This window comes from Cloeon dipterum, chromosome 1 (genome assembly GCF_949628265.1).
Source record: "Cloeon dipterum chromosome 1, ieCloDipt1.1, whole genome shotgun sequence".
Lineage (NCBI taxonomy): Eukaryota > Metazoa > Arthropoda > Insecta > Ephemeroptera > Baetidae > Cloeon > Cloeon dipterum.
Window position 1 is genome coordinate 29,771,604 of NC_088786.1, and position 24,625 is coordinate 29,796,228.

Genomic DNA, 24,625 nt, shown 5'->3' on the forward strand with positions numbered 1-24,625 from the left:
GATATTTTGGTTGCAGACTATCATGCCATCGCTTCCTATATCAGCGAGGCTCCGCCGTTTGGGTGTGCTGGTTTGGAAAAACTGCGTGTTCGTGCGACGCCGACATCTAATTTTAACCCTGTTGGAAATCGTTTTGCCTGTTGCATTTTTCGCCATCGCAGCTTACCTCAGGGCCAAATCGGCATCAATTCTTGGTACTTCTGTTGTTGCAGAACCGAAGTATTTTTCAATTCAAGACCTTCCTACTTTGAGACCTAAATTGGGAGAAATGGAACTATGGTACGCACCAAAGAATAGTTTCACTGACACGCTGGTCAGAAGGGCAAGAGACGCTGGAGGTTTACAAAGTAAAAGAAATAGTTTTCAAATCGATCAGTTGCCGGACCAATTATTTCCTCCAGGAACTGAGGGATTTGTTAAAGTGGAAGAAATGTTGCAACAGTACACATTAGCGTCTTACAAAGGGAAAAACTCTTCATTGGATGCGGTTGCTTGTTTAATCTTTGAAGGAGAAGCAGCCGCTGCACTGAAAGACCAGTGGCCCAAGAAGTTGGCTTACAAGATCAGAATTAAAGGCAAGTTCAAAACGGCACATTTGAGAGATCCGAACAGTGCTGGCCCCAACAAAATTCGAAACGGTATTGATAACATTATATTTAGTCATTAAATATCATCCAATTTTTCATTACAAAATTTCAAAGAAATGCTTAAATACCAATTTTGATGCTATAGAAATTGTACACGTTTTGTCACCTACATTTCCAGATCCATATTTTTCAACCGGATTTATTGGATTGCAACTTATCATGAACAAAGCATTTATTGAACTAGCTCAGTCATTGGAACAGCAGAATGCGCCAGCTAACCTTCAAGACCAGGTTCTTCTAATAAAATTTATTATCTTTTGAGCAAAAATTCATTTTCCCTCGTTAGATGGTCTTGCAGGCAATGCCATATCCTCCGCACGTAGATGATGCTGCATACTCGCAGGCAATTAGAGACCTGCTACCTAATCTTGCAATGTTTAGTTTCTTCATCCTCTGCACCTCCCTTACAAAGCATGTGGCCGACGAAAAACAGTCCGGTGTTAAGGTATTTTTTCCTTTACAGAGAATTACAGCATGCTGACAGATTTATTCCTCTTAGGAATTGATGAAGTTGATGGGAATGGAAAATTGGGCGTACTGGGCTGGTTGGCTGATAGATGCCATGCTTATTCGGATCGTTCCCATTTTCGTAGTTGTATTTCTATTAACTTACTCTTTTAATGATGTATCTGGCGCTGTCTTTGACAAATCCAGCTTCACTCTTCTGGTTCTCATCTTTTTTATGTATTGTGCCAGCAGTATCATCCTCCTCTTTTCAATCACCTCTCTCTTTTTCCGACGTTAGTGCATATACAACGAGGAAATAAATAGTTGCAATAAATTCTTGCATTTTTTAGCAATTATTTCGATATCTGTGGCCTGCGTTGTATGGAGTATGTCGCTTTTCCTTCCAACACAGTACGTTTTGAAAGCAAATCCAGAGTTATCTATCAAGCTTCTGATGATGCTTTTTCCAAACATGGGAATATATTTTGCTTTTGGCACTGCTCTGCAACATGAAAAAAGAGGTACTGTTCTGCTTCTTGTTTTAAATTTGCTGATTTGAATTTTTTACCTCAGGTGTTGGTGCTCAGTGGAATAATGTCCATCTCTCAGCGACTGACGACTCCATGAGTGATGTATCTATTCTCCATGTGCTTCTTATGTTTGCTGTTGACATCGTTTTATTTTCAATTATTACTTGGTACTTCAGCGCGGTGAATCCTGGCAAGTTTGGCCACAAGAAGCCGCCCTTATTCTTTGCCAAAAAAGCCTATTGGCTAGGAGAGAGCAACTTTACTAAAAAGAGTGAGTTTTTTGAACTCGGAGTTCAAATGATTTATTTTTACATTACAGTCAAATTTTTTCTTCCATTAATATTTATGATATTTTATAACTTAAATTGCACAAAAGAATTAACGATATTTATAATTAATATTTCACAGTTGAAGACCCTACTAATGTGAGCCAAGAAAACTATGAACGCCCTCTAACGGCAGACATGACTGATGACAAAGTGGGAATCACCATCCGAAACCTGCGGAAAACGTACCCAGGCGCAATGGGTCGTCCGCCTGTGCATGCAGTGCGCGGCGTCTCGCTGGATATCTACAAAGGAGAAATCACCGCTCTGCTCGGGCACAACGGAGCAGGCAAAACGACCACAATGTCAATTCTGACTGGAATGATATCGCCATCAGATGGAAAAGTGCAGGTGTTGGGCTACGACCTGAAACACGGCCTCACGGAAATCAGACAGTCGCTGGGGCTGTGCCCACAGCACAACCTGCTCTTTGGAGAACTCACAGTGCATCAGCACTTGGTGTTCTTTGCCATGGTAAAATTATTTTAACAGCTTGTTATAACAGATATGTTCAATTCGATTTTTTAATAAAGTTAAAAGGAAACTCGATGAGAGACGCAAAAAGGGAAGCTCAAGACCTGTTGACCACTGTTGGGTTGATCAATAAAAGAGGCGCGTTGGTTTCTGAGCTGTCTGGAGGAATGAAAAGGAAACTTCAACTGGCGATCGCCCTGATTGGAGGATCACAGGTACAGTTTTCCTAGCTTGATCAAGAAGTCCTAACTGTCACATTCCAGGTGGTCATGTTGGATGAGCCCACGTCTGGCCTTGACCCTGAAGCAAGACGCGAGATCTGGGACCTGCTGCTGGTATTAGCAATATTTATATATGTTATCTCTCCAAATTGCTTAAAATTTCCCGATGCAGCAATTTAGAAAACACAGAACGATCGTGTTGAGCACGCATTTCATGGAGGAAGCAGATGTGTTGGGTGACACAATCGCAATCATGTCGCATGGAAATGTGGAGTGCTGCGGGTCGACCATGTACCTCAAGAGACTTTTTGGTAATCACCTCTGGAAAGTATATTAACCAACGCTCAATCATTTGTTAAATTTGTAGGCGCTGGATACCACTTGAATCTGCTGAGGAAACACAACTGCGATGAGAAAACCCTGAGGAACACTATCCTGAATATTCTGCCAGAAGTGATTGTGGAACATTGTTCTGAAGATGGAACAGATGCGCCTAAAACTGGTCCAATCACGTTCACCCTTCCAGCAAACAAAGTGGACAAATTTCCAGAGCTATTCGATGTCCTTGAAAAATATAAGGATGAGCTTGGGATTGAGAGTATTGGAGTTTCCGTCACAACTATGGAAGAAGTGTTTTTAAAGTGAGACTGCAGCCTTATATAATTCTCTTCTATTTCTAATCACTCAATAACTCAGGGTTGGGGAGTTGTCTTCATTGAAACATGCCAATGAAAAGGATGATTATGGAGCTACTGACCAGGAAATTCCATCTTCGACGCAAAGACTTGTTGATTCAAATGAAATCAAGTTGTCTGGGCTAAATTTAGTGTTTCAGCAAGTGCTTGCCTTGATCTTTAAAAAAGCCATCATTACTAAACGTAATTGGCGATATTTGATTCTCCAGGTATAGCATCCTGTTATATTATTATAATCTGTCTGTTAATGGAAATTTCATCCAACAGTTCTTCTTTCCAATTTTGATGACTTGGTATGCTGTTTTCTTGTCGTACTCCGTTCTCTCCAACAACTCCACACCTGACGAAGGACTGTCTATCAATATAAACCAATATGGCTCAGATAAAAATCTGTTTGTCCTGTATGAATTTGATGACACTGAACAAGCACGGCGCCTAGCAAACGTGTATGCTGATGTCCTGAAAAATAAATCTCAAGCTGCTAATGTAAGTATAATTATATGCTAACTAATTGAAAGGTATTAAAGATTGGTCTGTTTAGGTTGACAACGTGGAAGAAAGATTAATTTCCATTGGAATAAAAAGTATTGAAGATTATCGAAGGAAATACATCTCAGCGGCAAAATTCGCCACCGAAAATTTAAATCTTCGCATCACTGGATTGTATAATTATGACGCTCGGCACTCTGCTCCAGTGGCACTTGATTTGATATCAAATGCGTTATTAAAATACCGTGCATCACCAGCCTACCAAATTTCTACTGAAAATCAACCATTTCCAGTGGAAAAAATAGTGAGCACAAACATTTCTCTGAAATTCATGAAAACTAATTCCACAATTAATGTTCAAGGAAAACCATATAATTCAATATTCCTCCAAGTCTTCAGTTGTGGCTTTGATCTGGTCCTCTGTTGTCCACTTTGGCTATATGTTTGCGACGGCGGTTAATCTCATCCTGCCACAACAGGAGAGAGTACTTGGTGCAAGGCATTTACAGGTTTTAATTTATTTTCACCTAATGTTGATAGTGTTAACAATTTATGGAAATACTATAGGTAATTGCAAGCACTCCTGTGTACCTGGTATGGCTAAGCTACGCTTTGGTGGATATCACTCTCACTTCTATTCTGGCCATCCTAACCATTGCTGTGATTTATCCTTTTGACACTTTTCGCATTTTTTCTAGTGGAATTGAATTGGGTATTTTATCATAATTACTGTGCGAAGATGACTTTTAATGATTTGTTGATAGGTATCTTATTCTGCATTTTCTTCTTGTATGGAATTGCTGGCACAATGTTTGCGTATTTTGCTAGCTTCCTGAAAAATGACGTTTCATCCGCATTTGATTTGCTAGCGTACATCAATTTGTTCTTTGGTAAAGTATCTCATATTATTGTAAAATTTCAAGAAGTGTAACTGTTTTGACCAGGTGGTGTTGTTAATTTTGCCATATTCCTAATGGAAATGTTTCCGAATTGGGAAAGTTACGGCTTGGTCCTAAGGATCATATTTGGTCTACTTCTGCCCCACTCTGCCCTTATTTCAAGCCTGACTCATTTTTCTGGGACCGCCATTTACAACTCCGTGTGCAGAAGTATTCCTGTTTCAGCCAAAGCCAGTGCATGCCAAGGAAATTCGCACCTGCTCATGTGCTGTGGTGAGTATTGACACAATAAAAAGAGTCTGTGTGCCACCAGTATAATTTTCAAACCTTACAGAGCGAGTTTGCGAAAAAATTGATTATTGCTTCAAACCGGCATCTTACATGTGGGGCAACAAAACTATGAATTATGGCAACTGGGTAGTTCGCCATGGAGGAATCGGTCAAGAGCTCATTTACTTAGTTTTTGGCATAGTCTTGTGGAGTGGCATTGTGCTCCTCATTGATTCAGGCTCCATTAGCAGCATATCAGAAAAGATACAGCACAGACTTGAACATCATCTGCACTCTAATATTGATGATGCAATAAACCAAGACCAAGACGTAGTTGAGGAGACCAACAAAGTAAATAAATATATCACAGAGAAAGGTTAACCAGAATATTTGTGATAATTATACATTTTTAATCATCTACTCACTTTCAGGAGAGTCCAATGCCCGTGATACACCCTTACTAGCTGTTTCTTCTCTCTCTAAGAAATTTGGATTGCCGGTCCTTAAACACCGATTTTCAGCAGTGCGAGGAATTAGTTTCTTGGTTAATCGTGGCGAGTGTTTTGGCTTGCTAGGCGTAAATGGAGCTGGGAAGACGACAACCTTTCAAATGCTTACTGGTTCTGTCCCACCTACCAAAGGTGATGCCATGCTGGACCGCTACTGCTTATCCAGCGACCAAAACCAATTTTTGTCTCGTTTGGGCTACTGTCCTCAATTTGATGCTCAACACGATCTTCTCACTGGACATGAAACCCTGCAACTCTATGCGCGCCTCCGCGGTGTGTCTAAAAGCCTGGTGGACACGGGTATTGCCTGTGGAATTTTTACTCCAGTATATTTTAATTTATCCTTTGCGTGTAAAATTTCAGTTGTGAGAAGGTGGCTAGTCAAAATTGGCTTGATGAAGTATGCAAACAAGCTGACAGCCTCTTACAGTGGAGGAAACCGTCGAAAGCTTAGTGTTGCAATGGCCTTGATTGGTGATCCTCCAATCGTCCTCCTTGACGAGCCGACTAGTGGAGTGGATCCCATTGCGCGGAGACAACTTTGGCAGGCACTAGGTGAACGTCAACAAGCTGGGCAATCAATTGTCATCTCATCACACAGGTGAGATTGAACTCACATTTTTTCATTTGTTAAAAATTGGAATATTAAAAGTGGAATTAAAAATGCGTCGTTATTCAACAAATTTTAATTTTTCTGCTCTTTAAATTAAAGAAAACTTCAATTTCAGTATGGATGAGTGTGAAGCACTCTGTTCTCGACTTGCTATCATGGTAGCAGGGAAGTTAGTATGTTTAGGACCGATCAGCCATCTGAAAAGCAAATTTGGTCAAGGCTACTCACTTGTCGTCAAAGTTAAGAACGCGTCTTTAGCAAATGAATCAGAGTCCGTTAAAGGCACACAAATTCTTGATTTGAAATTTGAAATCGAAACAAAATTTTCTCCATGTGAGCTGGTGGATGAACATCAAGTAAGTTATATAATATTTTTTACCATTTGACTCTAAAAGAAATATTTTTTTTACTTTTAGACTTTTATCTGTTATCGAATTATGGGAAGTGACCGGAAATGGAGTGAATTGTTTAAAGCAATTGAATCTATAAAAAATTCTCACAGCATCATGGAAGATTACACGTTGAGTGAAACCACACTGGAACAAGTATTTCTCTCATTTGCTCGGCAAAGAGATTCTACAAGCCAGTCTACTACAAAATTATCTGATGATCAAAGAGGATGCGCGAGTGGCTTTTCTTTAAGTCGACGCGGTCATCGAAAGGTCAACAAAGCTTCGCAAAAATCTAGTCCTCAAAATGTCAGCAACAGAGTACCTGTTAGCTTTTCTTTTTAGTATTTATTTGCTGACTGAAAGATTTTCGTTTTCACTTTGCCATATTTGAGTAAGATTTTCAGCAAAATAATCATTTGGTGGAAAATCCTGTTAAAAAAATGAATTTTTCAGTGAAGTTGCAAAATCTGAAAATATAAGCAAAAGTCATGTATAGCTAATACATTTCAGCGGCAAAGCAAAACATATTATGTAAAAGTTAAAATCAAATTTTAATCGATTTCAAAAATTTTATGCACTTTTAGTCTGAAAAATATTTACCTTATTTATTTAGATTGTGCATTTAATTCAAAATGTAACAAAAATCTATTATGCGTATGGAAGCACATATTTAAATAAAGCAGTTAAACTTAAATTTTTCATAAAAACCTTCTCTGCTTATTAATGTGATATTTTTATTTCTATAGGCTTAATATTTTTTCAATGAAAAGCTGCAATTAATTGGTAAATTGCTGTCTATGTCGTTAAGAAAATATTGAAAATCCTAATTATCAACCAATTTAAAATGTTGATGTGAAGTATGCGCAAAATATACTGATATGCCTAAATTTTGGAATATTCGATAGCACTCTAATAATATTTCTTTAGAATCCACCAACTAAATTGTTTCAATGTTACTGTGATTTAAGGTTGATCTCAATACTTTAAATGTTTGAATATATGGATGAAATACCCATTTTATTTTTCATAATCTATTCACTCTATTTGATTATTAAATTTATGTTGAATATATAAAGATTGTCAGAAATAAAACAATTGGACTGTTTACTTTTTGAGTTTTATTCACTCTTCCAGTACTATCTTCAATTTAATAAAAAGGGAAATGAATCATTTCAGGAATCTAGAAGGTTAAAATGCTACCATTCTCAAACACATTTGAAATCTGTAATTATGAGATTAATGATTGCGAAATACAATATTAAAATGCAACAAGTTACAAAATACTACATTGAAATTAATACAGTCAAGAAGCAAATCCGTTGGGTTAGTTCAGGACAGGGAGCATCACAGTAGAGTTTTGAGCGTAATTATGTTTTGCATTCTCAACTGAATTAAAACAATACTTAAGTTAATAATTTAACCATGGACGGGCACACCCACAAACAGACAAGGGGTTTAATACTATGAATTGAGGTATCACATCGACAGACACAAAAGCTAGTTAGTGGCAAGATTTCAATGTTAATTTGAATGCCGTCTTTCCAAGTTTTGGTCTCTTGTTGTGGAATGTATTTCTTCTAATGAAACATCACAAGCAGCCAAGGGCAAGCCGAGGTCGCCAGATCTTGACCATTTGATCACTGGAAAGAAATACAAAATTAGTCAAAACATTTTTGTTTGATTAACAAATAAGAAATTTAACAAAAAGAAACAAAAGCTCAAAGAACAAAGACGAAATTATAGTAGGAAAATACCATAATTTTAAATTTACCTGTAATTGTGGCGCAAAGATTTAAAGATTGTTAACAAAGCCCATCTTTATGATTAAATAATTTCCTCATTTTATTGTGCTCTAAATTGCTCCATAGGACAATCATTTTTACATAACATTATAGCTAAGCAATTCCAAGAAATATTGAGTATTAAAATACATCAAAATTTTTTACATTGAAAAGCAATTGATTATAAGCAGAGAAAACAATTTTGGCGCTGAAGCATTTTTATTGTTTATCTCTCTAGCACCAAGATGTAAAGTGTTTAATTTACTCAGAGTATATAGCTTTTGTTATAAGAACTCATATTCGCGTGAATATATGGCGAACTACATGAAATAACCAGTTCAGCAAAAAGCTGGACATAGCCTGATGCAAAATACACATATATTTTATTAGTCTTCATTTAGAACGCCAGCAGTGGATCAGCCAATGGGGGAATTACAGAAGATAGTAGTGTGAAGCTACGGAGTGGGTGGTCCTAGCTAAGGACAATTTCTTTACTTTTTTAGTTGAAGGGATCACAGGGTGATATTTTCCTAATTATTGGTTCAGCTCTGAAGCAATATCACAAAATCTGCATCACTAATCAAGGTGTTTTGCTTTTCAATCATATGTATATCATGTGGTTAAGGAGAATTAGTTTTGATGGATAAGTCCTACGAGAGGCGTCTTGTCTAAAGAGAAAGGGCGAAGAGGTGACCTGTCGACATGGTCATGGCTGAATGCAGAGGAGCCTTCCAGAAGCGAATTTCGCCGCAGCTGGAAAAGTGAGAAGAAGGGCAACCAACACCACAGGGTTAGTAAATAGTGCGAGACACGGCTAGAGGCGAAAGAGATGATTTCAGTCAGCAAACAAACTCTAGCCGTCAAAGCCGAAGATGTTAGAAGAAGCGCTTAGATCAAGGACAAAATTCAAAGCGACTTACTTTGAGGCTGAAAAGATGCAATTGGAGTTTGTTGCGACAGCGTTGATTGGCGAGTTGTGCGCCTTGATTTCGCCGAGGGGCAAGCACGACTCTGTGGCCCACAGCTTGAGCACACCACCCCTGCAGCCGGAAACCAAGAGTCCATCGTGAAGCAAAGCCAGGCCGCACACCCAGTCTTTGTGAGCACCATTGATCGACTGTGACAAAATTAAATGTTAACATTGAGAGTGAATTTATTTCGTGGCGCAAATGTATTACTTGAACGCATTCCCTGCGGCCCAAGTCCCACTTTTTGATGGAGAAGTCTCTGGAGCCAGAAAACAGGGTGTCTCTGGACAGTGTGAGAGACTGCACGCCATCGTAGTGAGGAGGGTCCAGGTTGATGGTGGGCTGCGTGAGGTAACCTTCCAAGCCCCTGGGTACGTCAAACACCTTGATGTAGTGATCCTTGCTGCCAGTGATGACTCGATCCTCAACTTGGGACAGGGCGCCAACAGCGAGACACATAACAGCAGCCTGGTGGCCACCCATCAACTGTCCAGCCTTTTCAAACCTGCAATAAACAGCAAAAACATATTGAAAAATTGATTTTCGCTTGTCCCTGTAGATTTATATAGACACGGTTTATTAAATGGTATCAAAGGTTTTTTTAAGAGCACTGTCCGTTTCAAAATTAATGAAACCCAGGCTGACATATCAATTAGCAGACACGGATTCTCTGCTCTCTAAATATATCCAAGATTTTCGCTACCAAAGATTGTTGCATTAAATAAATTCATGGCTAACCAGCTCTTCAAGGCCTCTGATTTTCGCCACCCTAGTCAAGGTCAATAAAAATTGTAAGGTGGTCTTCTTTGCTGACAGACACATGTTCACAGGACATACTTGTAGAGGATTTTGAAAATTAATTTGCAAAAGTGACTATCACTCCTGCGCAAGTGAGAACTGTTAGCGATAAATAAAGCAACCTCTACAGTGTCCTTGATTGCAATAAGAACAATCTATAACTTTGACTGAAGCTGCAAAACAAACACAAAGTGAATGTTCATCTCTTAATAATTCCGTGTCTGTTAGTACGCTGTTAGTGTTGAAAAATACATTAATTTAATTTATTTTTAGAAAGGAAATAATTTATTTTTAAAAATAAAGAAAGCAAATGTCACGGTTCTCACCTTCTTAGGTCCCAGACCCGGACTTTGCCTCCAGCAGCCATGTAGAGAACTTCTCCATTGTTACTGAGAGCAATGTCATTGATCGGAGAGCCGCCAGGGTTGTCCATAGGGTCTGGCATGGCAAATGTGCCGTTGGCAGTGTTTCCTGATGAGCACAAAGTGTGGATGGGGCGAGCCGGATTCTGCCTTAAATCCCACACTTTGACAAAGCAGTGAGAAACCGAAAACACGAGGCCAGTGCGTTCACAGAACTTGACGGCGACAACATTGTTCGGATGGCCATTCAGAGAGTCTCTTTCACGGCCCTGGTTCAAGTCCCAAACCTTTACTGTGCGGTCTGCAACAAATCCGCAAGTTTAGCATATATGTCTTACATAGGACTGCTGATAACTATTTACCTTTGGAAGAAGAAAATAGGAGATCTTCAGTTGCATCAACAGATAAAACAGCCTTTGAGTGCCCTTCAGCAACATGTGTGCAAATCAGTGGAGATTTGTGAGCCATCTGCAACAGATTATGATAATTGTAAGGCAGATGCGCATGGAAGGGATCAGGGATCATGAAATTTTGGTATAATATAACAAATGCAGCTTCCTTGAATGAACTATAAATTTGAACCTACCCTTCCACCAAACTGACTGATGATGCCGTGTCCTGGCTTTTCATCTCTGGTGGCTCCAGTAGCGGAAGTAAGTCTGGAGAAGACGTTTTTCTCCTCTCTTGAGACAGAGCGTCTGAAGGTGGGTGGTGAGCTTGGAGGGGTGGCGTCAATACCTTGCTCCCTGTCAGTCCAGAGGGTGAGTAGGTTGTTAGTACCCAGCGCAAGCAAACAGGACATTAATAATTTGCAGCCCGAAACTATCAGTAGAGTAGCCATTGACAGAAATTAATGGAAAGAGGAAAAGCCGAAAACGAGAAACACTTGATGAAATTTGGAATAGCAGCGTAATGGGTTTGCGACCATGTATATATTATGACATGTGTTTGAGACTGAGCATGGCAACGATAAATTGGTTACGTCTAAAATTAGTTGTTTTAAACTGAAGCTCGGTTTGTATGTAATTTTCATGCTCGGCCCGGCTGGAGAGCAACTCACATGGAGCCCAGATGGGTGGACTGCCCCAGACTAGATTTGACTGTGTATGTGTTGCGACGGGTCATCCTGGGGCTGGCCAAAGAGGACGTGTCGTACTGTTTGCGCGAGACCATCGGACTGGTCTGTGACGGGTTGCTTAGCCTGCGCAAATTCAATCATTTTGGCAAATTAGAGGTGATTCAAAGTTTTGGTATTGCTTTTGTCTTCATGTGCTGATTGAAAGGACAGAGACGTCCTAATAAAACACAAATTCAAACCAGACTTAGAGGGTTTATTCTCAAGTTATTGGGAACCTGCCCCTCAAGCTATGACCCACGCTTCAAGAATCAAACTATGTTTGCAAGGGTCTCAGCAAATAAAAGTCAGGGAAAATAAACAATGAAGCTATTTTAACATAAGAATAGCACCATACGTAAGAAGCACAATACCAATATGCAGCCCAAACTGATGGTTTGACTCATTTTCTAACCTGAGGGACGCACTGGTCACCCTGACAGGGGGTGGCATGAGTTGAGCTGTGTTTTCCTTCTCTGGGTTGTATAGAGAGGTGGAAAAAGAGTCCTTCATGTACAGCATTTGCTGGGGATCTGCAGTTCTCTTCCTGGCCTTTGAGCGGGTACTTGATGTGCTCATCAAACTGCAAATATAAAAATGAAATTGGGTCAAACTTGGGCGGTGGATTTAACGTACCTTGGACTTGGAGAAGGTGCTCTTGACTCATCAGAGCTGTCTGTGAGAACAACACAACCAGGGTGAGGCTCATCAGAAAGGACAACCGTGGACGAGCTGATGGTCCTGGTCAACCCTTGTTGCTGCACAACATGCTGGAGAAGTTCTTCTTGCAGGGCGTTCTTTTGCTCCAACTACAAATTGATAAATGAAAATAAGCCCCAATGAAAGTTTATGGAAGAGTGCAAGCTTTCCTAGCAGAAGCTACCAAAATTGAAAAGAAACAATTTACTTTTGATAGCTCTTCTTGGAACGACGAAACACTCACAACAAACTTTGTGGACAAAACAAAAAGTTAAATTCACGTGTGGCGCATGTTGCTGGATTTCTCACCTGCTTCAGCCTCGTTTCGAGGTTTCTATTTGACTGCTCTTGTTGCGCAACCGCAACACTCTGGTTGATGGTCATGGCGTACATCTTGGAAAGTAAATACTTTGCCTCGCCCAACTCATCCACTTCATTGATGACAGCTTCAAAGTCTGCAGGCTCATTACCCTCCTGAGGTTTTATAAGGATCAGTAAGCGTTTCTTCTCGTTAAGAAGCAACCTTACTCTTGTGTCCTCCAGCTGCATGATGCTCTGCTGGGTTTCCTCTATGACATCCTGGGTGAACTCCATTCCAACTTGAATTTCTTTCAGCCGCTCCTGCAACCCAGCAACAATATCCTCATCTTCGCATCTGGCTCTGGCCTCAGCTAGCCTTCTCCTAGTTTCGGCATAATCTTGGCCATGCTGCCTCCTTGCGTCCAAGTGACTGAAAACGACGTCAAAGTTTATGGTTTTGTTCACGTAAAAAACACCAGTCAAATACTTTCTATGTATTATCTACTTACAACCTCATCGGAAAGCAAGCTTTAAGGCTCTCACACAATGAATTGCAAGAAATTCTAAAAAGAGATAAGATTATACGCCGACGTGCTCACCTTTCAAGTTGGTGCTCTAGGTCCGCAATAGTCTTTTTGGTTATGGAAATCTGGGTGATGTTCTTCTCCAAGGTGGACCATCTCTGCTTGGCAACCTTCGGCGAGAAGGTGCTGGCCCTCCTTTGAAGGGCTGCAACACCACGATAGGCCTCAGTGCGCCCTACCGGGGGCTTTGAGGAAGTTGGGGGAAAGGAGAGAATCAGAGGCGGGGGAGACCCACCCTTTCTGCCGCCAATCTTGCCAGCAGCCTTTGATGACATCCCAGAGAACTGGTTTTTCCTCAGAGCATTCACCTCTTCTTGCCTCCTCTTCAGCACCACGTCCTTTGCTCGCTTCTCAGCCTCCAGCGAGCGGATCTGATTTTCGTGCTTCCGGTTGGTCTTCCGCAACTGCGCCAACTCCCTGTTCCGCCTCTCCTGCTCCAATTTGTGCCTCTGGCTCTCTTCCTTCATTTTGTTCAAAAGTCGAACCTGTAAAAATATACAGAAAAATATGTTAAAATACTTTAGCTAAGAATTTTATAGAGTAGAAATTCATGTTGGAAATAAGCTGCACTGAAAGAATTTATGTAAATTGTACCTTAGTTTTCTTCATTTCAGAGAGCTCGCCCTTAAGCTGCCTGAGCTGGGATTCGTTTCGAGAATGCTCTTTCAGGACTTTAGCGTGCTCCTTCTTGGCCGTGTGCAGTGTTTTCAGTTCCTTCTGCATGTTGGCCAGCTTTTTCTCGTAATCATCCTTCACTTTCCTGATGCGTTCTCCCATGCTGCCATCTTGGGGAGCGTTCTTGCCTGAGAGGCTGGCCAGAACCTTATCCCTCTCGATTTTAGTTGCCTCCATTCGGGCCTCCAGCTGCCTCAGCTTCTCCTCATACTGCTGCTTCATTGAATTCATTCTCCTTTGAGACAACTCTAGCTGCTCAATAAGCTGCTGTTTGATATTGATTTCAGACTCCAAGTTGACCAACTCTCCCATCCTCTGCTCATCCTCTTGATTCTCTTTCTCATCTTCACTATCCGAGTCAGTGTCCAGTTCCAAGTCTTCCTCCTCAGACGATTCAGACGCTTGCTCAATTTTCGAGTTTAATATTTCACTCTTAGACCTTTGAAGCATATCCTGCTCCCTTTGTAAACCCTTCTTGGCTGTTTCAATTAACGACATCACAGAGGGACATTCAAAGTCCATCCCTGCTGTACTTGGACGTGGACTCAAAGCGGCTCTGTTGAAATTGCATGAATTAAACATACGAAACTACCCTCAAATTATCACAAAATCTGAATCATCATCAGAAGTTATATAAAATTTTATTTATGTAATATACCTGGATTGCATTTTAGTGTTGTTAGCTCTCAGCTGTTGGCAGAGTGCTTCAGATTCCATGAGCTTTGAGGTCAGGTCTTCCACCTCCTGGACATATTTGTGCAACATTTCGTGAATCTGGTTGCTTGTTTCTGCATCTCCGCCCCCGCTGACCCAAGAGCTAGTTGCCAACTTGGTTTTCAAGTCAGTGTTTCTGAAAAAAATAGAATTAAATGATCTATTCACTGAGCGATTTAAAATTAAATTACCTTGACGTGAGCGTATCAATTGTCTCTTGTTGCGCTTTGAGTCGAAGTCGGAAATTGTTGTTCTCTGTTATCAGCATTTTGTTTTCATGGAACATATCATTCACAGACTCTTCTCCATCAGAATTTACTACTCTCTTGCCCTGCTTATATTCCAGCAGTTCTAGCTGCAAACGCTGCACTTCTTGCCTCAGCTGCGATAGCTGTTGAGAGTACTTGTCCTGGTTGATAGTGACTCTGTTCTTGATGTTTCTGGCTCGATTAGCGTATTTCAGCGTGCTCAGCGTTTCCATGAAATCTTGGGTTGACGGAGAAATGCAGGCAATCATCACCTGATTTAAAAATTGAATGGTTTAAATGGAATTATTTGAGATAGGTTGTGGCTCACCGTTCTAGAATTTCCACCCAACGAATCCTGCAGTAACCTGGTGAGCTTTGAGTCTCTGTAAGGTACGTGCATCACTTTCTTGCTTCTGTCTCCTAACGCTGAAATGACATTGCCAAGGGCAAGAAGGCCACAATTAATGGAAATGCCTTCTTTGGCTCTTTCGCCTGTGGCCCCAGTTCGGTGCAATCTTTCAGAGCCAGCAAGATCGACAAAGTGGAATTTGGAAGTGAGCGTTTCAAAGTCTCCTGTAACTCCATTCTCTTTGTCTTCAGATTCTTCTGGTGCAAGTCGACGTTGTTGAATGTGCAATGTGTAAATAGCGTGGGATCTGAGTTGAGAAAATTTAGTGAGGAATATACTTTAGAGGGATTTTTGCCCATACCTGGAAGACTGTTGGTTCATCTGGGTCTCACCAGTTGACCTGCTTAGAGCACCATTTCTGAGGCAGCTCATAGCTTCCTCTTCAATTTTAACAACTGTTCTATTCACTCCTTCTACTGAAATCCCTCCAAAGTGGTCACCATGGATTCGAATGTTTTTGGGTTCCTTGAAATATAAAAATAAATACCACACGCCTAGCATAAATCAACCGACTCTTACCGATCTATCGGGCTCTAGCAAATCGTATAAATTTTCGTTGTAGAGCTCAATGAATTGGGCTTCCACTCGAAACTCAGGAATGGGAATGCCCGCTTCCCTGGCTTGCTCCTGTCTCGACTCGATGCCACTGAAGATGTGTCTGATTGCTCTGGGCAGCACGCCAACGTGTTCCGCACCACATGTAAGTTCATACCCTGTGCCCATTGTGTAAGTCTTGCCTGATCCAGTCTGTAAATTATTAGTGTACATATTATGTGCGAAAATTTATGGTTAGCTACCGGTGATAATTAAAAATAAACGAAGTTTTCCATAAAAAGCACCCAAACTCGCAAACAAACTTTAGCACATGGCTATGATCTTAAATTTGTTAAAGTTGGAATGGTTGTGTTGTTATTACCTGTCCATAGGCGAGGACGGTTGCGTTGTATCCTTCGAGAGCACCCTCAACCAGCTGGGCGACGCAGGACTCGTAGATGGCACTCTGCACTTCCTCAGTGTCGAAGACATGGTCGTAAGTGAAGAGATTGCCTTTTCCCAGCTGCACCTGCGGCTCTCCCGGTGTTACGCTCGTGCACACGCCAAGGTTGTCAATCAGTTCTCGAGCGATCTGCGGTCGAATTCTGCAACAACCGCGAAACAAAAGTTAAAATGTGGCAGGCAATGGAGCGACGCAACTGCGTCCTTGTCTTGCTCCCCTTTCGAAATGGGGTGTTTAAAAAGATCTGACCAATGCGGTAGCCTTTCTTTCCTGGATAACAACTGCGGTCAATCGATAAACCACACAAGGGGATCAACTGATCGATCTCATAACTTTTTTCTGGTTTATATAAGCTGTGCTCTTTGCTTGTTTTCGATACAAGTGGACGTTGAGTGAAAATGATGACGATTTACCTATTTTTCACACGTGCTTAACCAGTTCCTTGATATTTTTTCAATTTGGCACGGATATTTAAATTATATGTCCTAATCAAAGGGGAAAGTTTAGAAGTCAAAATATTTTTTATCTGCGACAGTAAATCACGAAAAATAATTGATTATCATTAATTTGGTCATACATTAACTAAATTTATCGATTTTTTTAATATCATTTGTCAAAATTGCGATCCGATTTTGAATTGATTCGCGTACTGCCTGCCATATTATTCAAATACAAAAGCTACTTAAAGCGATAGTTCATTACTGCTGTCAGCTTTGGCGCTCTCCCGCCGTCAAGAGATGTATGTGCTTTTCTTTGTATTCCGCGTGCGGATTTTCTCATGCGGTAGGCGACTGATAGAGGCAAGCTAGGTCCCACGCCACGCAGTCTTCCCATGACCCTCCGTCAAACACCTATAAGGCAGGCTGAGCGCCTTGAGCGCACATTTATTGCCATCTTTAGCCAGGTGGGAAGTTGCCAGTCGTAATCCAGTATGGTCCAGCCCGATTAAATTTCATGGCAAAAACTTTTTATGACTTTGTCTATTTCCCCTATTTCCCAAAACTAAACCCCAAAGCATTCCACTAATTGCTACTCGAAAAACTAATTATTTTGCCGAATTAAAACACCTTATTTGAGCTTATTTGGCATGCAACATAAATAATGATTGAATATTTCTCATAAACCTATCGGACACTGTCAGACGTCATTGCACCATAAAGTCTACTTTTAAAAAAAGGCATTAAAAAATTTTTAAAGGTGCTTCCCTGCTTCCTAGAGACACTGATTTGCATTACGTTTTGGATGCAAAAGAAAGTAAACACGAGGGAATATCAGGAGGGCAAAACGGTCATGCTAGGAGATTTCTATGTAGTGAAATGGTTGCTCGGGTCAGAGGTCGCGACTCGCGAGTTAGGCAGGAGCGAGCATAATCTTGCGTGAATATCGATTAGAAATGCGGGAGAGCGCTATGTCTAACTCCTCCGCAGAGATTTTTTTTATAGAGTGTAGCATTTTATGACTGTTCGACATAAACTTTGGAAATTGAGGAAAAATAAAAAAGGCATCAATGATAAAAAAGAATAAGAGATGACACGATAGTTGAAATCGTTTTTATGACTCGGTATTAAATGAATGCTACCTGTCAATGAAAAGAATAGCTTGAACAGACATTGATCATAGTTTAAAAAGATTATCTTCGCAAATGCCGCTTTCATGTAGTCTAAATTAATAACGTGACAACTGCGCACCTTTGAATTATATATTAAACTCTATTGAGAGTCACGCGCTTATGCTAATGGCTTGTCACTCGCCCAACATTACGCGTGTTTCCAGGCCCAATCCAAAACAAATCTGTGGGCATGATTATACATTCAAGCGCTAGAAAAGGCCGCACACAATAAAAAGGTGATGATAATAGCAAAAAAGCAGCAGTGGGTGACGTCACTGCAAGTGAGAGGCGGTCATTCAGCGTGTGTTTGCTCATACACCTTAAGAAATCCGGCGTGACCTCTGCCTTTGTCGGTCGGTCGCTGGTCTGTCAAGAAGACTGCTTACGATATAAATCATTGGTCGACGCCAGTGCCAACTAAGTGTGCGAGTCCGTTTGGAAAACAAATACGGTTCGAGTGCCGCGAATGGAAATTTATTGCAAATGCAGCGCGCACGCCAGACATTAGCCAACCATTATCCGCGCATCTCTCCAAGCTCGTTCATTTTTAATATTTCACGCACACCTCAGTGCGCTTGGAACAAGCTGTGACATTCTAACTAACTCAGTGGTTACCAAACCAACTTCATCATCAGCGGATTTCTCCTGTAAAGTAATTGGCTGTGTGCTGAATGAAAAAAATATATAATTTAGAGTCGGAAGTTGTATTTTTTAAAAGAATACGTTTTATTTTATACACATCCCACGTATTAGGAAGAGTCGAGGATGCACTCTCAATGGCAATATCTGTCTGCATGGAGGCCATAGGCCATTCAAAATAATATTTGACTAGCCTAGATTGAGAGTCACACATCCTTCAGATCTTAGAGACCTCTTGAGCACGCGAAAAGATCAGAGCAAAGAAATCTTAAGCAAACTTAAATCCTATGTACCATACGACACCAGTTTTACTATAAAGCAAGAAGGCATAAATGATAAATGCATTTCTTGTCCAGGAAATCAAAAGCATCAAAGGGCCGAGCGTTGTTGAAAAAAGGTTTACAAGATTGGAAGAAAAATATTTCAAAAATATCCTTCATTTGTATGATTATTTGAAACTCTCTCGGACAAATTTTCTCTCTATTCAAAACAGCTGCAATCCATTTGGAGCGATTTCTGATGCAGGTGCACGAGATTGAGTGGCGTGTTACAATTTTGCGCCTTTAGGTGACGCAATATGCTTATTTTTATAATCAATAGCCAGAGTACTTGAAGTGCGAAATACGCAGCTGGCCAGGATAAAGACAAAGAAAGCATGCGCAAATAAAATTTTCACGAGTCTGTGAGCTCAGTGAGTCTTCTCCTCTTCTGTTTGCCAGAATGAAATAAGCGTAAAACAATTGTAAGCAGAAGAGTGCGTGCCGAATATCAGCTTGTCCCTCTCGTTGTCTGCGGACATGCTAATTTCAAAATCACACACGCACCACGCCTTTGCTGATTGCCTCCCGTATATTATTTGCTTTTGGTGAACGACCAAGGTGATCAAAACTTTGCGATATGGCCAACTTCAATATTATTTAGCTCGGGGGGCAAAGGCGGAAAATCGATTTATCGAGTAAAATGGACAGCAGTGGACTAGAATGTGAGGAGAGTTGTTCAGAGCACAACGTAAAACCATAAGCCAGTTGTAATAGTCAACAATTTCAACAGCAAAAGCATTATCGATTTTAAAAGGATTATGGAAAACAAGGATGCATTCCAATTAGTTTGGATAAAGGGTCTGGTCGACTTGACTTTCGCTGGCCACACGCGTATGCGCGTGTTTCATTAGTCTGTCGTGGATTAAAAATTCAAAATCACTGGGCGTACCTCCGTTTGCATCGACTAATCGCGCTGCTTTGCGCCTCGCTAATCCGCCGCGTTGGCCGACAACGCCATTAATCAAGCAATTACATAATGGAACGCCTGTCTTTTTCTGCTCTCGTGCGAACAGAGAATAATTGATATTCGAATAACATCATAAAAAAACTGGCTACGCTAAACGTCCCTGAGATGAAATAATTACGCCCAAGCGGCGGTTAATTAACAGAGATTTAATTATTTGAATAATATGTGGGTATTATAGGCACGCGGCTTTACAGTTAAAAAGAAAAAAAAATACAGATTCCAATCTGCAGGCAAAAACGAAGAAGTCACGAATTGCTGCTCCTTTATGTAAAGTTTATGCCGGCACGACTTCGCGAAAGATGATTGTTGATTGTGTTACAGAGGGAACAAAGCAGACGCGAAATAAGACCTGCCGGCAAACTGCAAAAGTATGAGCATAAAATTTGCATCCCTTTGAATCTGATCCGGATCTAGCAAGGTACAAGACGTAAAAATTTTAATGTGGAACCGGTTTAGTGGAAATTAGCGCCTAAAGAAGTGCTCTTTGGAAGTACCATTACAATTTTTACTGCCATAGTCGGAGCGAAAATTGAAACAGTCACTACAGTTTTATGACACCCGTACGGATTTTATTAAAAAAAGGTATTGGCTAAATAGCTCAAGAGCTGATAATAAGAATGAGTGCTTGAGATATAGATGTCAGCAAAAAGCCTAGTTTTGCTATAGCTTAATTCGTTTTCGTAACTCAAATGCCAACTTTTGTTTGCTTTACACGATATTAAAGATTCAAATATTTTAAAATGGCAGCTTTCTTCAGTTTAATTATAGAGCTGTAATCTTCTTGGAAGGTCACAAAATTTTCAATTATTGTAATTTTACAAAAAAGTATCAGAGCCATCCGAGTAAAACTAGCAAACTATTTTAAGATGTACGTAAAACATTTCACTTTGAGTTTTGTCACACGCTGTGAGTGCTGCTGATAATTTATTCTTACTGCTCGCCTTCTATTTGTTTGCATAAGCAAGAAGAACGTTCCCGTTACCTTTACCTAAAGCCAACGAGCGAGGAATCCAGATAAGCCGACAGAGGAAGCGGCGAATAACGAATAAATAAAGAAAAATAGCAGGCCAGCACCAATTAGGTAATAAAACGGCTGCTGGATACAAGCGCTGGGCTAATTCTATTAAAGACTGGCATTCAGCCTTGCGCATATACACATATTCGAGTCAAGGTGGTCGTCGCGAAAAGGGTATCTAACCTGTTCGCGCGCCGCTCTTGTATCCTGTGTGCAAACTCTCCTTCCGGGCCATAAACAGTCACAAAGGGCAATCGATTGTGCTATTACATAAGCAGAGTGCGAAAAGCGATCTCGGATTATGACTCACCAGAGGCGCCGGAACTTGGATAAATTACGAGTTTTCCTTGAATTTAGAGGAGAGAAAAAATAACTCAAAGGGTTACGTGTTTTGGAAAAGGTTATGCGTGCCTTGAAATGCTTAAGACAAAGGCAATAAATTGAGCATTCGCGCTGAGCAGGAATTCGCACGAACCAAAATTTGCCAGGATCAAAATTCCATGCACCGGGGGGGGGGGGGGGCAGATGCGCATTGTAATTAGTTTCTACCGGTTGGATCCAAGATGGATTAAAAATACGGGCAACTTTGAGCTATCGTTATTGCTTAATTTCTAATAACGAGTGCAATTGTGTTTTTCTGATTCGATCGACTGAATTAATTCATGTAATGCGAAATTATATCAAATGCTGAGCAATCGCTTCTTTACCACATTTTAATCTGCCCGTTTCAAAGCGCCGTACCCCACCTGACGTCATACCTGCGCGTCGCGCGAATCTGGCCCCCAGTGACTTCAAGAAAGTATTTACAACGGTAAAAAAATATGAATGATCTTTGACTTTACATATTTAAACAGTATCAAATCCAGTTAATACAAATAAAACAGAATTGCAGGATTAACAATAAGATATATGGGCTTCATAATAGTATGTCACTTTACAATTATTGGAACTAAATTGAGTGCTACATATATATAGAGGTAAAAACGCCAATTGATTTTTGGGTTCACGACCAAAATTAATTTATCCAGAGCTGAGTCTCTTTGTCAATTTCACAAAGACGACAAAGACATTGGATATTCTAGAGATTGTTTTACTTTTCATTATTAAATTTCCACCATTTTTTAATTTTACTCGCAGGGCAGCAGTTGTTGTAGTAATAAAAAACTCATTCATCCCACGGACAACGATAGAAATCTGCCGGTCGCTTTTTGCTGCCCGGGCACAGATAATACGCTCTCTCAGCATCATGTTGTATTTAATGGTATATATGAGACGGAGTGAGAGAGACCAACAACAAAACGATACAAAACGCATAGGTGTATGAACAGGCGGGGGCACCACGCCCCCTTCGCACGCTGCGTGGGCCGCAGCACAATAATAAAAAATCAGCAGCGGCCAAATGGAAAAATGTAAAATCGCCCCTCGTCACGTTACATGCGCGGGCTGAGAGTGTGTCGGTATTTTCGGATCTCGGTTTAAACTATGCAAAGAGCAAAACCTGATTCGGCCAAGAGAACTGGATTTTTCAGCAGCAGCTTTCAGATCAATCGAGTGGAATTGATGCGTGGACGGTTGAAAAGCTCTGTGTAACAACAGCTTAAAAATATATAACCTTGTTTAATAAATCTTTCTTTAAGTGAGAAATAATAAGATAATATAGATTTTAATGCAATTTAAAGATTTTACGTAATTTTTAGTGTCCTTGTGACTTGATTGATTTTAATCAGACTTAACCAGACTGCGTCAGTTGCAAATATTTCACAGCGATTTTTGTGCTTTTTACGTTCATATCGTTCATATTGAAACGCTCCAAAAATTACCATTCTCTTCCAACATCATTTTTCAACCCGCCAATTTGTTGACACACTTTCCCGGACGAAAAGCTTTAATTTGCGCCTTAAAGTGGAACAGCAGGTCAGCAGATTTACAAAGAAACTCTGTAACGACTCTCGCTTCTACCTCTGCCAATCAGTAAATCGAGCTTTTTTTAATTTTGAAACTGCCAGATGAAGTGTGTTTATAAACAGAGTGCAGATATCCTGGTCCAGTGCCAAACGACGAGTATGTTTTTCTGCATCTCATATCCGAGCAACGCGTGACATCAAACGAGAAGCTGAAATCGCGGTGGAAAATAGATTCAAAAGACGGCTAATGAGTGCTGCTGGCGAGCGAGAGGCCAATTTCGAAATGCCCCCAGGGTGATGATTAGCGAACATTGTTGTGCAGTTGTTGGTTTAGTCAGTGCTTTCCATTATTCGTCACTTTCATTGTGCGTGTGCCGACAACCACATGTTTGACTCTTGGCAGCGTTCGTTGTCAGGTCAGGGTCAATTTAAATAGTGCTGCTATATTATTTCCCTGCCAGCTGCCAAATTTCTTTATGGCGAAATTGGCAAGATTTACAACAATGCCACCAAACAATTTAAGTCCAGGACTGTGTCACTGTCTCATTATAGTCTTCACTATTCTCCCAACAGTGTGGAACTTGATCGATTTTCACTGACAATTTATAAGAAATATGTAATATATTTGGTAATACCGAAAATGATAAATTCGCTGAACCTTGCAAAACTTATTTCAGATTTTTTTCAATTCTTCATGTCGAATGATTTACTCAACCTGAATAGTGATTTCCTTTCTCTCTCTCTCTCTCTCTCTCTCTCTCTCTCTCTCTCTCTCTCTCTCTCTCTTTCTCTCTCTCTCTCTTTCTCTCCAAGTTCTAAATCACAATTTTACCTCCTTCGTCCAAATTGGACAGCCAAACAGGATTTGTGTGTCTGGGTATTTAGAGGAACAAAAGCAAACGAGGCGAGATTCGTTCTCCGTGACACAGCCAAACCGGAAACGATTCATTTTCATTTGCTCGGCGTCGCTATTGCCTTTTGAGCTGCCGAGCGGCCCCTTTTGGTTGCATTCCAGTTGACGAAAATTTCCATTTTCGGACGCTACTCAGCACAGGTGGATTTTTTGTTTGAACAGGTGCGAGCGCCGCCGTCAAGAGCAGGGAATTTGGATCGGCGGAAAAACTCGGCGCTCGCGCTGAAATCGCATATATGTGACGAGTTAATGGGATGCGTGTATTCAGCCGCTTGTCGTTTTGCACAATTGCGTGGTCGAGAGCGAGAGGAAGACCGCCGGTGTCGCCGAGCAACAAACCAGAGTCAGTGGGCATGAAATTTCAAAACGCTGCAAGCTCTGCCGCCACAACCAGCAACCAGCGGTAGTTGCTTTGCACTTTTATTGTTTTGTTCAGCAGCACGCTACTAATGAACTAACTATAGTGGGATGGCAACTAGTTAGAAGTTTGTTAGGCGCATTTCACGATGGAAAGAGATGGTTTTTAAAAGTTGACATAATAATAAGTTTGTGTAGGAGAAGCATGAGGTTTCTAAATTATCAGGACAAAAAGAAAAACGAAGCATAATCAAATATATTATTTTTTCTCCCTCGTTCATCATATCTATAATGGATAAAAATTCAGCAGACAAAATATTTTCCAATGTGACCCTTGAATAATTAAATAATATATGGTTTCGTATGATATCAATATTTAAACAATTCGACTGTTTCAAAAAATAAATAAATAAAAGGGGCATTGTTATTGTGCGCTTTGACAGTATGAGCCGATATTTCGAGTTCTTTCTCCAAGGAGTAAAAGAGGCATCATCAATTTGTCTCATTGCCGTTGATGTAAAATTCCAGTTCTATTTCAAAAGCATTCCACATAGCGAGCATTGCACAAATATTAGCCAAAAACGACACCAGTCCTTTAAATTAATTCCCCACCTCAATGTCAAATTTCAAAGGAGAGCCCTGCGCTTCTTACTTCAAAGGCACTCAGCCACCAAAGACGCAATTTCGCAAAGTTCTCTTCCTTAAAAGGAAATGAACAACATGAAAGGAATTAGCACAAT

The 24,625-nt window shown here is 40.6% G+C and overlaps 2 protein-coding genes across 7 annotated transcripts in view; one reads left to right on the top strand and one right to left on the bottom strand.

The window, feature by feature from the left end:
• Window positions 1-7,613, top strand: LOC135934581 (phospholipid-transporting ATPase ABCA1-like). Its single transcript, XM_065476451.1, has 24 exons — window positions 1-347; window positions 402-638; window positions 766-878; window positions 934-1,092; window positions 1,147-1,387; window positions 1,445-1,615; window positions 1,668-1,895; window positions 2,033-2,424; window positions 2,484-2,639; window positions 2,688-2,759; window positions 2,818-2,956; window positions 3,013-3,286; window positions 3,342-3,549; window positions 3,608-3,826; window positions 3,882-4,133; window positions 4,192-4,338; window positions 4,397-4,541; window positions 4,594-4,719; window positions 4,774-5,001; window positions 5,063-5,374; window positions 5,430-5,807; window positions 5,871-6,108; window positions 6,236-6,476; window positions 6,537-7,613. The coding sequence occupies exons 1-24, from the start codon at window positions 23-25 to the stop codon at window positions 6,852-6,854; spliced, it is 5,319 nt and encodes a 1,772-aa protein (XP_065332523.1). The 5' UTR covers window positions 1-22; the 3' UTR covers window positions 6,855-7,613.
• Klp31E (kinesin-like protein 31E) overlaps window positions 7,614-24,625 on the bottom strand; it is a 24,745-nt gene continuing 7,733 nt past the window's right edge. The window contains exons 2-21 of one of the 6 annotated variants that reach the window (XM_065476454.1): window positions 16,081-16,303; window positions 15,684-15,911; window positions 15,466-15,629; window positions 15,084-15,411; window positions 14,699-15,027; window positions 14,452-14,643; window positions 13,713-14,349; window positions 13,134-13,603; window positions 12,763-12,964; window positions 12,544-12,708; window positions 12,443-12,484; window positions 12,172-12,344; window positions 11,951-12,118; window positions 11,482-11,622; window positions 11,008-11,167; window positions 10,784-10,889; window positions 10,386-10,722; window positions 9,472-9,766; window positions 9,214-9,410; window positions 8,201-9,046 (exon numbers count right to left, since the gene is read on the bottom strand). In XM_065476454.1, the coding sequence (XP_065332526.1) occupies window positions 8,962-9,046; window positions 9,214-9,410; window positions 9,472-9,766; window positions 10,386-10,722; window positions 10,784-10,889; window positions 11,008-11,167; window positions 11,482-11,622; window positions 11,951-12,118; window positions 12,172-12,344; window positions 12,443-12,484; window positions 12,544-12,708; window positions 12,763-12,964; window positions 13,134-13,603; window positions 13,713-14,349; window positions 14,452-14,643; window positions 14,699-15,027; window positions 15,084-15,411; window positions 15,466-15,629; window positions 15,684-15,911; window positions 16,081-16,303 (4,642 nt within the window). In that variant the 3' untranslated portion in view covers window positions 8,201-8,961. Of the gene's footprint in view, window positions 8,153-8,196; window positions 9,047-9,213; window positions 9,411-9,471; window positions 9,767-10,385; window positions 10,723-10,783; window positions 10,890-11,007; window positions 11,168-11,481; window positions 11,623-11,950; window positions 12,119-12,171; window positions 12,345-12,442; window positions 12,485-12,543; window positions 12,709-12,762; window positions 12,965-13,133; window positions 13,604-13,712; window positions 14,350-14,451; window positions 14,644-14,698; window positions 15,028-15,083; window positions 15,412-15,465; window positions 15,649-15,683; window positions 15,912-16,080; window positions 16,304-24,625 lie in introns of those variants that run through there. The other 5 variants (XM_065476455.1, XM_065476457.1, XM_065476452.1 and 2 more) reach the window with 5 other exon arrangements.